This window comes from Propithecus coquereli, unplaced genomic scaffold (genome assembly GCF_000956105.1).
Source record: "Propithecus coquereli isolate 6110/MARCELLA unplaced genomic scaffold, Pcoq_1.0 Scaffold353, whole genome shotgun sequence".
NCBI lineage: Eukaryota > Metazoa > Chordata > Mammalia > Primates > Indriidae > Propithecus > Propithecus coquereli.
The window spans coordinates 2,232,730-2,249,566 of NW_012149208.1; the positions used below are offsets into that span (position 1 = coordinate 2,232,730).

A 16,837-nucleotide genomic window follows, 5' to 3' on the forward strand; every position below is an offset into this window, starting at 1 on the left:
AAAAAAAAAAAAAAAAGCAAAAGAGCTGTTTTCTGTGTCACAACAATGACGATGGTGACACCCACTCTCCTGAGTGTCCCCAGCCCAGTCGGCTGCTGGCATGGAGACCCTGCCACTGCCAGGAGCAGCAGGTGGGCCCACCGGGCCGGGGCCTGCAGGGGAGTGTGATGGCTGTGCCCAGGGCAAGGCTTGGCCTCGTCGAGGTCAGGTAAAGAGTGAGCAGGGCCTCCCCAACCCCTGGCGTAACCACCGAGACATGGGTTAGTTAGGACAGGCTTGCGTCCGAGCGCGTGAGCGTCCCTGCCCAGGGGAGGGCAGTGGGGGACAGTCACTCTCAGTGAGTGAAGATAAGTTTTCGCTGCAGGGTGCACAAGTCACGCCGTCATTGCCAGCACCGTGGTCATGAGCGTCTGCGTGGTTCTCAGTGGTGCCGCTACTGGTATTTGGAGCCAGATGACTCTTTGTTGCGGGGACTATTCTGTGCACTGATGGTTAGCAACATCCCTGGCCTGTACCCCCTGGGCGCCAGCAGGAAACCGCCCCCTCCCCCGTTGTGACAACCAGAAGTATCTCTAGACGTTACCAACTGTCTCGGGGGGAAGTCACTTTGGGTTGAGAACCACTGATTTATACCAAATGGTATGAACCTTTCCACCGTCAGGTCCGCTTGCCCACATCTCTGCCTGCGCCCACGCGCTCTGCCCGCCTTCTCCTACACGGCACGAGCCTCCGCCCCACCAGACTGGCCCGGCTCGCCCCACCTCACCACGCAGACAGTTCTCTTCTGAAATCCTCCCTCTCTCTTTTGCATCATCCATTTCTCCCTCTCTGTCTGATCTCTCCCACCGGTCTGCAAACACGGCACCCAGACCAAGCAGTCTTCCCTGACCCTCCATCGCCACCCCACTCCTCTGCCCGCCTCCCCGCGAAACTCCCCTCAAGCCCTCCTCCACCTCCGCACGCGCTCCCTCCTCAGTCCGTTCCACGCGACCTCTGTGCTGCCAAACCCTCGGTCACGTCTCAGTCCTCGTCTGCCCGGAGCATGTGGCCGCACGGGACACAGGGGCCCCTCCTCACCCGCCACCTCCGCGTGCGGGAGGGTCCCGGGGCTCAGTCCTCAGACTTCTATCCTCGCTTCACACTGTCCCCAGGGCCCTCATTTTCTCCTGTGTTTTTACTCACGCTTTAGCGCTGGTGGATTTCAAAGTTGTGTCCCGAGCCGGGACCACAGCCCTGAGCCCCAGACTCACCTGTCCCACTGCCCACCGCTCAGGCCACCCCCACGGCTAAGGACAGGACCCTGCGTTTGACCTAAAATGCTCTCCCTCCCTCAGCCAACACCCACCGGCTTTTCAGGCCGAAACCCAGTACCGACCCTGGTCTCCGCTTCCCCCGCCCCGTCCCGCCAGTCTCCAGGCCGCTGGCCCCGCGCCCAGATCAGTCCACTCCCAGCACCCAAAGCCCCGCAGCTGGGCGCAGCCTCCTCCCAGGTCCCTCCTCCTCGGTTGCCCACCCCACAGCCACCAGGTGCCCCGCCAGCCCCCACCCTCCCCCGTGACACAGCCCCAGCTCGCCCGCCTCCGCCCCACCCACAGGCACCCCCAGGCCAGCCAGGCGCCCCTCCGAGGTTGCTTAAGGTGGGCCATGCGGCACAAATCTGGCTCACACATCGAGAGGGGACGTCGGCTTGGGGACTCTGGGAAAGGCGTCTTTGTGCTTAAACTCACGTCCTCTCCACCGGCCACCGCCTGAGGGCCTGACAACACCCAGAGCCAGGGAAGTAACCCACCCAGGGCCCGCCCTCCTCAGGGGACACAATAGACTTGGCAGGTGCTCCGGGAGCAGCACGGGAACCCTCAGCGCTCAGGAAATTGGAATCAGAAACAAACACACTGATGTCAACTCTTCTCCAAAACGGTCTGATGCTGCCTGTGTACAAAACACAGCCGTGGCTTAGCGTTCTCAGGAGACGAGATAATTAAACAGAAAACAAGTTATATTTATTCATGTTCTTTCAAGCCCCAGGTTTCTCCCCTTTGCAGGTGCGAAGGGAAGTCCCCACGCAGAGAGGGCGTGGCCTGCGCTGCAGGGTGGGGGTGGGGCAGGGGACATGGCGGGGTGCGCTTTGTGTCTGGTCTGCTGGGGCTCGAGCCGCCTGCTGGACACACTGCACCCCAGGAGGCCTCGCTTCTATTCTGCTTCCTCAGCCACGTTCAGTAGCACAGGCCACAGTTAGAATCACCTTCGAATCCTGCTCACGGACGAGACCACAAAAGCGATTTCGGGCCACACGCCTTGGGAAGGTTTAGAGGGTTCTCATCACGACAAAGACGTAGCTCAAGGCTGCGTGGAGGTCCCGGCCCCCCTCCCAGCTTGCCTCCCTTCAGGAAATTGCTCCATATTATGCGAGAGAATCAACCCAGGCGCTCGGGAGCTGTTCCTGACACCCCTTCCCCGCGCCCCTCATCCAAACCACTTCTGAGCCTGTCCCTCTCTCTTCTCTCCACCCCCACAGTCACCACCGGGCTGTCCCCTGAACTGCGGCCTCTGCCTCCTCAATGTCCTCCTAGCATCGCCGCCTCTGCCCCGCCGACCATCCTTCACGCTACAACCAGAGCGATCCTCCTAGCATGCAAATCAGCTCACTTCCCTCCCTGACTTAAAATCCTTCCAACCACTTTCCATCGCCTTAAATTAAAACCGCAAGCCCTCCGCTTGGTTCTGCCTGCCCCACCGGCTACATCCTGCCTCTCTGACTGCGTCTGTGCCACGCACCCTGCCTTGTTCCCCGTGCTTCAGCCACACTGGTCTTCCCCAGTTCCCAGGCACTCTGTGCCCCCATCCTGCCTCAGGGCCTTTGCACGGGCTGTTTCCCCTAACTGGAATGCCCTGGCCCCCACTCTGGGCCTGGCTGGTTTCTTCTCATCTGAAAGATCTCCACTTAAGTATTTCCTACCCAGAGAGGCTTCCTCCTCCACCACCACCCGCGTCCCAACAGGCCTCCCCTGCCGTTCTCTCTCGGTCTTCTCTCATCTTGTTCTTGCCCCCCGCAGGGCGTGCTCTGCTGCGTAACCGTCTGCACGTTCTCTCCCAGCCTGCTCTGAGACCCCTCCCTTAGGCCAGCAGTTTGCACGCGGTGGTCGTAGGCACAGCTGTGGGGCGAGGGATGAGCTCCCCGTGCAGATGTGTTCCGGGGATTGGAGCGGAAGTTGAATCTCTTCTTGTTAGAAGGTTCTCCAGAGGTTCCTGGCCTGGATGACTGGGCCTCTCCGAGGCCCCTCCCACACCTCGTTACAAGTTCTTCAGTGGAAATACGTTCCCTTGTGTTTCTTTCCCCTCGGAGGGGTGTGCTAGGCAGTGAACACCAGCTGCTGCAGAAACCCCAAAATCTCAGCAGCGCAGCACGGGAAAGGCTGGTCCCTCACCTCCATCCCGTCGGGTGGAGTCGGGCAGCTCTCCGCTCTCCTTAAAGAGCACCGGGCCGTGCTGTTTGCTCTCACTGAGCACAGGACCACGCTGTCCCCACGGGAGGGAGAAGAGGGCGGGACGATGGCTGTGTTAGGGCCCCCAAGGAGGGGACAATGGGAGATACGCAGGGGTCTGCAGATACAAAGAGACTCATTAGAAGCAATCGGCTTGACCAGCATGCAGCTCAGGCACTCGGGCGGGAGGCGTCCGCTCCCTCGCACTCGGGCCTCGTGCTCTACTCAGGTATCCGGCCGACCGCACGGGGCCCACCCACACTAGAAAGGAAGATCTGCTGTGTTCAGTCTCCTGGTCCAGATGCCAGTCTCATCCAGAAACACCTCCGGACACACCTGGAATAACATCTGAACAGATGTCTGGGCGCCCCGTGGCCCACTCAAGGCGACACATAAAATTAACCATCACGGTGACTCAGGTGTTGCGTGGCCAGGTACAGTCACCTCCCATCAGTCGGCCCCTGTCACGTGGCCCCATCCCGGCTGCGAGAGCGGCTGGGAGGCTCTAACTTCCCTCAGTCACGCCGAGGTTGAGTTTCCCAAAGCCGAGAAGGTTCATTGGCCAGAGGAGGGAAACCAGAGCCGGGAGCTCAGAAGGATGCTCAGGTAACCCTGCACCTGCTCAGGCCTCTCCTACACACGGGGACAGGACACTGGACCGGGGCAACTCGAGAGCAGGACGCGGTCTGCCGTCTACGTCTGTCCCCACCTTGCCCAGCGCTGGGCACACAAGGAGGGCTCCACCACGGGAGGGCGAGCAGGCAGGAGTCAGGGCTCTCAACCCAGGGCCTGTGGACAGGCTCAGGTCTCCGCTGTCCCTCCCCATGCGGCACTTGTCTTCCCTGCTGGGCTGGGAGCTCCGGGCTAGCGGGAACTGAGCCTGCGTTGCCTGCCAGTACCTCCTGCTCTATCCTGGCTCCTAGTAGATGCTCAATAAATAATCGTTGAATGAGCACTATCCTAACTGTTCACTTGCTTAAAACGACTTATTAAGTCCCGTCTGTGTGCTGGATGTCATATTAGGTGCTGAGGATACAAAAGAAACAAAACGGATGAAGTCTCTGTCTTTATGCAGCTTACAAAGGTGTTTACACCAGGGAGCAGAACTTGATAATTAAACTGTAATAAAGGTTGAAGTCGCACCAAGCAACATAAGCCGATTGAAAAAGTAAATTACCCACAGATCTGCAGGTAATTAACTAATAAGGTTGTTGCCATCCCCAAAATGAAGCAAGCCAGAGGGAATATGAGAATCACAGAAAGACGGAATCAGATCGTGCACGAAGAAACAGGAGATGGGGACGTACGCAAGTGCCCTCCCGTGTGGCTTCGGAGCAAGTCTGGCTGCAGCGGAGCAGGCTGGACGCACCTGGGGCCTCACACGTGCATGTTGCCTCCAAGACATCCTGTCCCCAGCCTCCCACCTGCAAAGCTTCAGCAGACGTTTGAAAGGAGCCCAGAGTGGCAACTTCTGGTGAAGAGAACAGAGGAGACAAAAAGCGCACACACCTCCCCGCCCCGCGCTGAGCGTGGTCCCACCAGGGCCACCAGAGCCGCTCCACGCTGCGCACATGCAAAGCTGGAGCCACGAGGTCCGGGAGGTGTTGGCGTGTTGCCCGTCCCCTGCTTGCGCGGGAGCAAGCAGGCTGCACGCTACCTTGGTTCCTCCCCCAGCTCGCCAACCTCGCAGGGTGGCTCTGGTCACAGGGACAAGACCAGTAGCAGAGTTTGTCATTCAGGCCCAACATCTCCTTCGGTGGCTCCCAGGTCACCTGAGGGGCTCACTCCAGGGACAGCGCATTAAATCGCAGGGAGGACAGTGCAGAAGAGGCTGCAGCTACAGAGACCTCTGGGCGCCTGGACTGGCTTTCTCTCCAAACTGCCCCAGTCCCCGACAGGCCCCCGAGCCTGGGTGTGCCCTTCGAGGCTCTGCCGGAACTAGCGACGTGCAAGCATGATCGACGGCGTCTTGGATAGGGCGCTTTCACCAACAGCATCACCCGAAAAATGCCAGATGTCCGGGCAGGAGCGTGTTCCATTCCTGCGTCTCTGCCGTAAGAAAACCAGCACCAGCTTGACGAGAGTTTGAGAAGTTTAATTTCTGTGGCTGCGGAGCGCCGGAACCCTGTCTGCGGGGTGCCGACGGGTCTGCGAGTGTCTCTGGAGTTCAGGTCAGTGTGAGAAACATCGCCCCGATGAAGGGGAAGCTGCCACAGGGACGAAAGCCCAGTTCTCCAACCACCGAAATTCTGTGGCCTCCCACCTTCCGGAAGGAGGTTCCTTAGCTGCTGACGGCAAGCCCGTTAATTGCCGGTACCAAGTGTGCGGGGAGAAAGGTGAGGACGGGTGTTTGTGCCACCTTGCGTCTGGAAGGCCAGGGGGTGTGAGTGCTCCGGTTTGGGGGCCTAGAGAGAGGTCTTGGCCTTGAGCCGCCTACTGTGTGCCAGGCACCGTGCTAGACGCCAGGGTGCCAGACAGCTCTGCCTGGGACCCCGCTGCAGGCCGCACGCCCAGCTAGCGGCCCGGGAACGCCTGTCTCGTGCTAAGAAATCCACGCCGACTGTGGCAGTCATCGCCGTGCGCCCAGGCCTCCTCGTCGCAGGGAAGCGAAGGGAAGCCTGCGGATGTCAGGAGGCCCGGCCACAGGGAGGTGGCGTCCCAGCCCGTGAGAACCCCCCACGCGCAGGGCAGCTTCCGATGCCAGCTCTCACAGCAGGCGCCCGTCCCTGTGGGCACAGGCCTCTGCCCGGCAGTACCAGGCAAGCTCCCCGCCGGCTGCCCTGGCGCCCAGCCCAGCCCTCCCTGTCCAAGGGCTCCGGCCTCTTTCCGCAGTCGGGCTCCCACCCGGACATCAGCTCTGGCCATCAGCACCTGGGGCTCGTCTGGCCCCTGCCCTGCAGACGCGGCTGTGGCAGGGCCGAGGTGGGCGTGTGAACGCCGGACACAGGTGCAGACCCTGCCCGTCACGGTGTGGGCTTCACAGGGCTGTGGGTCCCCTCGGCTGGGCCACAGCACCGCCACCAACCTTCCCTGCGAGAGCCGCCCCGTCGCCCCGCAGAGAGGGGCAGGCTGGGGCAGTCTGCAGCGCCTACATCAGGCCCCAGTCCCGGTGATTCTGTTTCCACAGGGGGTCCCAGTGTCTCCCCGGATTCTCCGGAACGCGCAGCCGTCCAGATGGGGTTGTGGTGGGGGTGGAGGGGACAGAGGCCCTTTCGCATCCCTGTGGTGGTTATAGGCCGTTGGTCTGCCCAGCACGCCCTTTCTGGTGGACGTTTGACCCCACCCCAACCACCGGGCACCTGGCCCAGGCCTGAGGGGTCAGTGGGTACGGCGACATAGTCAAAGCACTCGGCCTCAGCGATTGCTCCAGGGAGGAATGCAGGCGCCAGGCCTGGCCGATCGCAGTCCCCCCTCCCCCCCCATCTTTTTTCCAGGGCTCTCAGGATCATCTGGTCCCTTTCTCTGAGATCCCACATACAGGGACAGCACGGTATGGGGCCACCGCTGACCGTCCTGCAACCAGGTGGAGGACTGTTCAGGGTCCAGGGGTGCAGGTCCCTGCCCGGCTCCGGATGTCTCGTCCTGGGAGCTGAACCGTCCTCCTCTTTCCCCTAAGCTAGTGGAGCATTTCTGAGAGTTTCTATTTCTCAAGCCTGAAACAATCCTGACAAATTCGCCAGGACGGTCTCTTTCAATCTCCTTCACCCGATGTCCAAGTGTTTCCTGATGTGAAAACCTCAGGGTCCCAGAAACATCCCGCGAGGTCACAGTGGAGGCGGAGCCCAGAAGCGTGCGGGGCTCTGAGCGGACAGGTGGAAGGTGCCGGCAGCACACGCTGAGGGGACGGGAGGGGCCTGCTGGCACAGCGGCTTATGACGTTGGGGACAGAGCAGGGGCAAGAGCGGGGATGGTTCGGAACCCTACCTGGTGACTCGGGGGGCAATCAGGAGCCACTGATGGCTTTTGAGCAGGGCTGTGACATGCCTCCTTCTGCAAGTGGCAACAAGAGACTTCCAGGGGACAGGGTGACCTGGAGGGGCGACCACCCAGGGGGCTGCGGAGGGTCCGGGATGGAGAGGAGGGGAGGGTTCGGGGCGTCAGGAGGGACGTCTCTGCGGCACATGGCAACCCTCGGAGCTGCCACTTGGGCGTCACTTTTTCCACCACGGGCAAGTGGGCAGAGAACAGGAGCAGACGACACGGGGGACAAGGGAAGGCGCAGCGGGCAGCGCAGGACTGGGGAGGGTCTGAGGGAGGTCCACCCGGAATATCCCCTCGGAGTTCCAGAACCTCAAAGCGAGGTGGCCCCAAAGCCTCCTGGCCTGGCCCCTCGTTCTGTCAGCCGGGCCTCAAGGCCGAGTGTCCCCTGCTCCCACGAGCCAGCGCGGCGCCGCCCCGGTGTCACTCCCGGACAGTCACCGGGGAGGTCATTCAGGCCTCGTCTTGCCGCCCGTTTAACAGCGAGGCAGCGGGGCCTGCCCAGCAGGCTCTGCCACCCAGCAATGCCCGGAGCAAGGGCGGGAGGAGAGGGCTCCGTAGCCGTAACTCTCCTCCGAATTTTAAAAGGAGCTGGGGAATATTGACACGAATTAAATCCAATAAAGCATTCATTTAATTAAACTTTAAGTGCTCCAAATATTTGCTGTTTGGTTGATGTTCGTGTAGCCGACAGGAGCAGCATTATGGCGGCTCTGTCAGTATTGGCGCGGTCGAAAGTCGCATGAGTTTTTCCTGCGCACAGTGCACGTCTTCCTACGTGCAAATGATGGAGAACGCGCAACCAGGTGTCCCAGCCGGTGGGGACGGGAGGGACACAGGAGGCTTCCGCCTCCCACTTGGGTTTCTCGCTTGTCTGGTTGTTTGAGCGCCACGTTACGGGCATCTCTGGAGCTTTTTCTAAACCTGCTCGGAGACCGAAACTCGGGGTCACGTGGAGGAGGGGAGCTGGCGTTTCACACAGGTCCCGTATTCCGATGGGGGGCCGTGCCCCTGGCCCAGTATTTAGGGCCCTTGGAGCCCACAGCCTCCCAGGCTGCCTCGTCTCCCCGCCCCCCTGCACGCCCCCTCCCGTCCTCCCAGACCCCCCCCCACCTTGTCGGGCAGAGTTCTGGGCCTCGAGGTCCCACAGGACCCTCTGGGCCGCTTGTTAAGATCCGGCGCCCGCCTGGCCCCCAGAGCGCCTGCCCCAGCCTGGGCAGAGGGGCCGGCAGCTGAGTCGTGATCGCCTGCCCGGGAGGTGCGATGCAGCTGGCTGGGGAAGCACAGCTGAAAAGCAGAGCTCGCCGCCCAGCGGAAGCCCTGCCTCCTCCAAGAGGCCCTCCCTGACCGCCCAGTGGTCATTTCCTCCTAGCCCGGCCAGAGCTCGGACGTGCAGAGAAAACATGGCTGCTTTTCACAGCTAACCTGACTCCCTCAGAGGCCCCACCCCACAGGGAGAAAAGCACCGCTGAGCGCTCAGTGCCGCGAGGCCCACTCCCCGCCGAGGGTCTTACCAGCCAGGTGAGTGGTGCTGTGTCTGAAGTGCTTCTCGTCCCCAGCTCCCTCCCGCGTCTCCAGCTGGCTCTGGGTGCAGAGAAGCAGCGTGGTGTCCTCCGCCTCTGGGTGGCCTTGTCCAAGAGCACTTGAAGCCGAGCTCGGCCCTGGGTGTGCTCTGTCTGGGCTCGAGCCTGGCGGGGTGTGGGGTCAGGATGCTCCCCCAAGCAGGACCCCCCCCCGCAGCCCCGAGGGCCTGGCCCTTCCCTTCGGGCCCTGCTCTGGCCGTCCTAGGCAGCCTCCCGCACAGAGGGGCCGGGAGCGGCTCTGGCTTTCTGCCCAGACTGCTGTGGTTGCCCAGGTGTGGGGAGCAGAATCCTTGCAGAGCCCCCGTCTGGGCTCTCCTCACCTAGGCACGGACGGTCTCCCAGAGCTTCCAGGCATGTGGCCCCATGGCCCCGGGGAGCCCCCTCCACACTCAGGGGCCTGGGTCCCCGGGCCCACAGGGCACAGCGAGAGCTGAGCAATTTCAGCAAATTCTCGTTGTCTCTCTCCCCTCTGCAAAGCCGAGGTCCGGCCATGCAGACCTGGCGCCGCCTCTCCTGCCCTGAGCAATAAGCCTCATGACTCGCAGGTGGGAGGGCAGCAGCAGGACGTGATCTAAGAGGGAACTGGAAACGCGTAGCTGTAACGTTGGTGAAATACTGTGCCGGTGCGTCTGCACCCGTCTCTCGGTGCTTACCTGTCCTCACCAGGGCTCCTTCACCACAAGTCACATTTTTCCTGTGTGATTCCCCCTCCCCACTGGCCTCTTGGCTTTCTTGCTGCTTTCTTTCATTCTCTCCATATTCTTTTATCCGTCCAACAGCACTGATGAGGCGCCTGGTGCAGACCCTGCTCACCTGCGCGGCCCGGCCCGGCCGCTAAGCACTGGGGGCGGGGCGGGTTCTGCCGCTCAGGACCTGACCCAGGCCCCGTGTCCAGCTCCGCTGCTCTGCAGTGGCGGCACCGCGGCTGTTTTCCCTCCCTCCTCCCCTCCCCCGCACGCGCCCGCAGCAGGCGTTGGCGCAGCTGTGCTGCCTGCGGTGGGTCGTGCTGAGGCCTGGTCACGGCTCCCAGGAGCCTCCGGGCTGGATAACTCAACGCCCAGCTCTGTGCTCTGCTCTAGAGTTTTTGGGGAACGCACCTGTCAGGTCCCCGTAGAAGAGTAGTACGAGTGAATGGGGTTCCCAGCGCTTTGGCTGGCATTCCGGAACACACAGACCCCCAGAGCCAGCCTGCTTCCCTCAGCCCGTGCTGCCTCCAGTTGCTGCCCGAGCCCCCCGAGTGGGCAGCTTGGGGGGACGGGCAAGGGGGCGCCAGTCCCCTCAGTGGGCCGGTGACTCTCCCCCACCTGATCTCATTAGGAATTCAGGCAGCCTGAGTTTCATGTTCTCATAAATCCTGAGAATCTCAAAAAGCGTGTGATTGCGAGGAAATATTTTAGACCCTTCCCATTTGCCCGAAGAATGATCAGTCTTAATGCCAGTTATCGAGAGTGAAATGGCAAGGACTAGTAATTTCTGCAGCCTGAAGTACCCTTCAGAACATCAAAGGCCACAGTGCGTGGTCACAGAACAGAAATCCAAACCCTCCAAGTCCGGCGAATCCTCAGACAGAAACAAACCTTCAAAGGTCAGCCGCCGCAGCCCCAGACTTCAGACAGCGCAACCTTTAAACCCCCCCCCACGTCACAGCAGCCTGCCGGCTCCCCAGCAGGCCTTGCTGCGCTTGGCGAGGCCCCGACGTCAGCAGGTGGTCTCTGTGTGAGGTCCCCTGGCCCTGGCAGCCCACGTTCTTGGCTCAGCTCACGAGCCCGTGGCCCAGAGGGTCCCCTGCCCATTAGCTGGTTCCTGACCTGTCTTGACTCTCAGAGCCTCTCGAGCGTTTGACATAAGTCGCGGCCCCTCTCCAGCAAGCATCCACTCTACGTTCAGTCGGCACGTTGTAAACAGCCTTCAGGGAGCCGTGAAGCCCTCCTGGGCGCCCAGCTTGAGCAAACCCGGCCGTCTGCCTTGAGCGGAGACCCCGCCCTGGCCTGCACCTGACTGCCCGTCCTTTCCCTCCGCAGAGGTGGTCCAGCTGAGCCTCGCCCCCGAGGACAGGGTCAGCGTGACCACAGTGACCGTGGGGCTGAGCACAGTGCTGACCTGCGCCGTCCGCGGAGACCTGAGGCCGCCGATCGTCTGGAAGCGCAACGGGCTCACCCTCAACTTCCTGGACTTGGAAGACATCAATGTAAGTCACCCAGAACTTGCCCTGACTCGAGGGCACCGCTGGGTAGCCCGCGCGAGTCGCCGTGTGGCCGTGGCAGGACGGAGGGCTCTGGTTTAACATCCCAAGTTCGGAGCTTCCTCCACCTCTTGTCACCTGGGGGTGGCAGAAAATGGCAGAGAATAGGATGAGCGGTGACCTTCAGCCTGGCAGCCGCGCCCAGGCTGCGGAAAGGTGCGCTGGGCGGGAGGCCTCTGACTGGCGTCTGCGTTCACGAAGGCCCGGAGGTGGCGCTGGGGAGGGGCTGTGGCGGGGGCGTGGGCTCCCTCACACGGTGCGGAGAGCTGGCCACAGCGGAGCAGGGGGAGCAACGGGTCGGGGGCCCGAGGAGGCGGCCCTGGGCCCTGATGCTGCGTAGGGTGTGGGCGGCTGGACGTGGGGGAGGGGTGGTCCCGGGGAAGGCAGAGGTGAGCCGCGGGGCCGGCTCGGCTGGAGGGCAGGGGCCAGGTGAGAAGGCTGGGGGGGAACAGGTCAGGCCAGAGGGGGCCTGCCCTGGGGACCTTCCTTGCTGGGTGGGGGGACGAGGTTTGATGAGCTACGTGTACTGCATGGAAGAGGAGAGCAGCTGAGCTCATGGGGCCCAACGTGGCCAAGAGGGGGACTTTGTTCTCTGAGGAACCGGGCAGCCTGGGCTGGGGTCCCAGCATCACCTGTGTCGGCTTTGTGACTTTGAGTGATTTCTTAACCCGCTGATCCCCAGTGAATCAATCTATAAGAAAAGCAACAGTAGTAGTACTTCTCTCCTGTCGGACTTGAGGAAGTGGAATAATACAAGTGTATTGATCGGTCTGGGTTTGGCACAAGACGTGACGTGGCTTCCCAGAAGTTCACGCGAGAAGACAGAGTGATGTCACCCCGCAGTGAGCTGCCAGGACAGCTGACGGGTCTTGGGCTACGGTAACGGGACAGCTGGTCCACAATGGGATGCCTGCCCCAGAGAAGCAAGGCCTGTGGGGTGAGCAGTCAGTTCCTGCAGACATCTCGAGGGTGGTGGGTTGGGGGCTGGGGCAGAGGGAGCTGACCTGGGCTGAGTGACCCCGTGTGTTGGACTAGCACAAAGGGCCAAGGTACACCCCAAAAGGAGACCAATTAGAGCTCCTTAGATGGAACATCACTGCAGCCATCAAACCTGCCCCTCAATGGAGTGAACCATCAAAGGAGGCAGTGAGCTCCCCATCCCTAGGGGCATGCAAGCTCAAGCAGGGACTATGGCCAGCAGTGCTGCTAGCCACACGAGGGCAGCTAAACCCCATGACCTTGAAGGTCCCTTCCAACTCTGAGACCTTCGTGAGGAGAGGGGCCCAGCATGAAATGCTGCAGGAGCCACCGAGGTTGGGGCTCTGATACTCTCTAGTCCTTCGGCTGCACTCTGGAGACCACGGGGGAACAACCGGGCCGGGGGGGGGGCCACTCTGGAGCTGGCAGAAGTGCCCCTCCCCCATCGTCGTCACACGGGCAGCGTTGCTTCTTTGTGACTTGCCCAGGATGGGAACACCGCATCCGAGACGCCGTCGAACGTCCGCGCAGCGCAGCCCTGGTGGGTGCAGCTGGACAGATGCTGGGCGGGCAGCGTCCACCCGGGCCTGAGAGGGCCGGGGCTTGTCTGAGACCTTAGCAAGGAAAGGCGGTGTCCTATTTGTGAAGACTGGTGTGTGTGGGGGGCTGTTGGGGTGCGTGGGTTCACGTGTGCCAAAGCCGTCGAGGGGGCGTCAGCTTTTAAACACGCCTGGCCGGGAGGGACGGACTCAGCACTAGGACGGGGCCGCCTGGGTCTGCCGGCGCTCTCGGGTGCTTTACCGGGTGCTCTGTTCAAAGACATCAGAAGTAAAAGCAGAGGCGAAACTCCTCCCCATGTACCTGCCGTGAGTTAACTAAATTACGCTGAGAGTGTCTCCCCTCCCTCAAACACGCCTCCAGCACCGGCTCAACTGCATTGCTCCTTTTCACAGCAAGGCTGGCCATTCCGGAGATGGCGGCAGGGCCGGAGATTAACGGCCCCTCGTTAGCTCCCGGGAGACACCTGCTGCTCGGGGTTGGGCAGGGCCTGTGCTCCGCAGAAACCCCCAGTGGGGCTGCAGGGCAGCGCCAGCTCAGCAGGGATCCCCCCTGGTGCACGCAACACCCACAAAACACACACACCTGCTCCGCCTCGGGGAGGCTGCCACAAAGCCAATAGTGACGGGCGGGGGCTCTGGGGTCAAAGTCTCAGCTCTGCCAATTACCGGCTGAGCAATCTTAGAAAGTTGCTAGTTGAGTAACCTTGACCTCTCTAAGCCTCAGTTTCCTCTTCTGTGAAATGGGAATAAATAATAGTACCTACCTCGTAGGGTTCTAGTAAAGATTAAATGAGAAGATACATGTAAGTTCTTAACATATAGTATTCCATAAATGCCATCTGTTATCACTCTCATTATCATTATTGCTATTAGTAGTATTACTATCATTAGTATTATTACTTCTGCTGCTGCTAAACAACATTCTCAACATCCTGCAGCCCGAGTCCCCAGCAAGCAGCCAGCGACAGCCTAGTCGAGCAGCTATGACCCTGGTGCACCCCTGCTGCCTGTAGTCGGGGGCGGGGCGACACCGTCCGTGTCAGCCTTGACTCCTCCAGGGAGAGAGACACTGACCAGCAAACCCAGAGCAGCCTGGGCGCGCTGCTGAACTTCTCTGGGCCCACAGAGAAATGGAGATCCGGCATCCTCCCTGCGCAGAGGTTTTCGGGCGGGATGTGTGCGTCAAGCACCCAGCTCCGTGCACGGCACGCAGTAGGTGTTCGTAAGTGGCAGCCCCACTCGGGGGACCGTGAGGAAAAAATCAGGCTGAGGAGGGCTGGAGCCAGGTCATCAGGATGCATGGGGCAGGTTTGAAGCAAGAATTGGTCAGGACAGAGCAGCCCATAGAGGGCAGCACTGAGGGAGCAGAGATCCCAGGGTTGACCACGGGGTTCCTGGCGTCCTCGGCCCGCGACGTCGTAGTACCCACACTCACCGCCGCGGCGAGAGGTGAAACACGACCGCCGGCGTCGTAATCGGTGACTGGCACCCAGACGCTGCAAACGCAGGGCGCCGAGCCGCCTTCGAAACCCACGGCGGGGAGACGACAGAGCACGGAGAGGCGCAGGCTCCTTTCTGTGTCATTTGTACGAGACGTCTTGATTGGCAACAAAATATTAATCACTTTTTCACTACTCTCATAATGAGAAGCTTTCATGGGCAGCAAAATATTAATTTGTCTTGTCTTATCTGTTAAGAATTCTGTTAATGAATCCAGTCACAGAGCTATTGCAGGATGCCATTCTAATGACACACGCAATTAAACTTTTCTGACTGCAAACATCGAGGATGCCTTGAGCATCGGAATAGTATTTGATCAGAAAGCAAATGCTCCCCTCTAGCCCAGGGCCAGGTGAGAAGGGGCCACTCGGTTCCACAGCAGGCGCCGTTGCCGTCAGCAGCACTTGAGTCACCGATCGCGTGCCCGTCCACGGGGCGTGCGTGGGGACCAGCCGTGGACGGATCCGCTTACTGAGTGCCGGAGAGTCGCAAGTCCTGTACCCCAGCAGAGAGCGAGACCCTGTCCCCAGCCTCCAGGGGGGCGGGGTGTCCACAAACAGCTGTACGTTGGCATCTGCCTGGGGCTGCAGCCGGCAGGGTTGAGTGAGTAAGACAGGAGTGTGCAGGGCAGGTCGAGGACAGAGCACACAGAACGTAAAGGGCCTTGAATGCCAACATAAAGACGCGTGGCCGTTCCCCCATGTGCGGTGAGGAGCTGTAGATTTTGATCGCGGAGTGACGTGGTCAGACGTGGGTTGCAGCAGCCTGAGCCCCTTCCAGCCTGAGAGTAAACATGAGTCCCAGGAGGACCCCAAGTATCAAGGGGCCCAGAAATGCGGCGCGCCCCGTTGGTGTTGGGGTCCTCCTCCCCTCTAACATCCCCAGCGGCACATCCGCAGTGGAGCAGCGCCCCAGCCCCCCGCGGCGCCCCCCCAGGCTTCCCTCCACGGGCTGTGGCTCAGCTCAAGGCACCTTTGCCCCCTTAAGGTTGTCGGGAAGTTCCACCTAGACCTCGTGTGTCTCCCGGGGATACCTGAGCCGCCACGTCTCAGGAGGCTTCAGCTTCACCCAGCCCGACTTGCAGGGAGGAAAACAAACCCACCACTGAGCAGAGACTAGGACTGCAGAGCCCCCAAAGACAGGCGCCCCCTGCACAGTCAGCAGCCTGGGGAGCTGGCCACGGCCCTCCCGGCAGTAGGCCTCCGCATTACGATGCCTCCTGCTGTTTGATGAGAAATCAATAGTTTCTGCTCACGCTCGTGTTCCCCAGAGCTAACAAAGTGCAGCCTCTAATTTGTTTACTTCCCGGCTGTCGGTTTCTCTGCTGAAGCAGCCGTGGGTCTGGTGCGCTTCTGACCTGGCCCTGTGCCCCCGACACACCCCAGCCCGCAGGGAACCGCAGCCCACGGCCCCAGCCCAGGAGCTGAGCAGGGACGGCCACCGGCAGCACTACGAGCTCTGCACGACCTGGGCTCAGGCCAGGCTGCCCGCAGGGGTGCGCCTGCGCTCGTGTCTGCAGAAGAGGCGGCTTCACCCCCAGCCCCTGCCACAGAGTCCCCGCAGGGGCCCCTTCCCTAGCGAGCTCCCCCTGCAACCCCCATCCCCCCGGGAACTCGAATCTAGGCTTTTGGGGCTGGGTGGGGCCCATCTCAGAGACAGATCCGTGCATCCTCTCCCTACCCCGGCCCCCACACTGGGCGTCCTGGAGTTGGAGGGGACAGGGCGCTGCCTCACTTTTTCCAGAAACGAAACATGCAAACCAACTCTGGGCCTCGGCCCTCTGGTTCTCTAACCACCTAGCCCACGCAGCAGCTGCTCGGTGACTGTCCCCAAACCCAGTCTGCATGTCCTGCCTCAACACCGTCACCTGCTGTCCCTTTCGTAACTGTCTTCCTTACTGCCCCTCGTGAACCTAAAGGCCAGGGGCCCACCCAGGAGGGGGGAAGAAATAGGGACAGGACGTCCAAAAGTCACAGGTAACCGCTGACTGACTGAATCGTTGCAAGTAGCGTCACCGTGAGCGCCAGGCGGTCCCATGCACGGTGCCAGGTTCTGTGCTGGTCAGTTCATAAGTATCATCTCATCTCTTACCCCAGCTCCGTGAGGCCAGTGGGGTTACGTAGCTCAGGGGACTCCAGAGACGTGCCCCTGGCCAGCAGCAGCCTGCGCGGCCCAGCAGGGCCCCCTGGTTCCCTGCTCCTGGGACACGATACCTGGCACCCAGCTCAGCCAGGGCTTCACTCCGAGGCTGCTTCCCGCACTGACACCCACAGCGCCCGGCCCCAGTGGAACCTGTCCACTCGGGCGTGGGACCGTGTGTGCCCCGGAGCTCACGCGGGAAGGGAGCGGCACACCCCGAGAGCAGCACGTGGAATTGTTTGGCCAGGACATCCTCAGGGACAGGAAACATTTTTCTGTTGTATTCTTCTTTAAAAAACAGCCTGGCTCTAATCATGAGGAAAAACTAAACCCAAATTGAGGGATATACTACAAAAACACTAACATCACAACATA

The 16,837-nt window shown here is 61.1% G+C and overlaps 1 protein-coding gene across 1 annotated transcript in view; it reads left to right on the forward strand.

The window, feature by feature from the left end:
* FSTL4 (follistatin-like 4) overlaps positions 1-16,837 on the forward strand; it is a 333,977-nt gene that overhangs the window by 272,208 nt on the left and 44,932 nt on the right. The window contains exon 6 of the mRNA XM_012651317.1: positions 11,065-11,231. Within this exon, the coding sequence (XP_012506771.1) occupies positions 11,065-11,231 (167 nt within the window). The remainder of the gene's footprint in view (positions 1-11,064; positions 11,232-16,837) is intronic.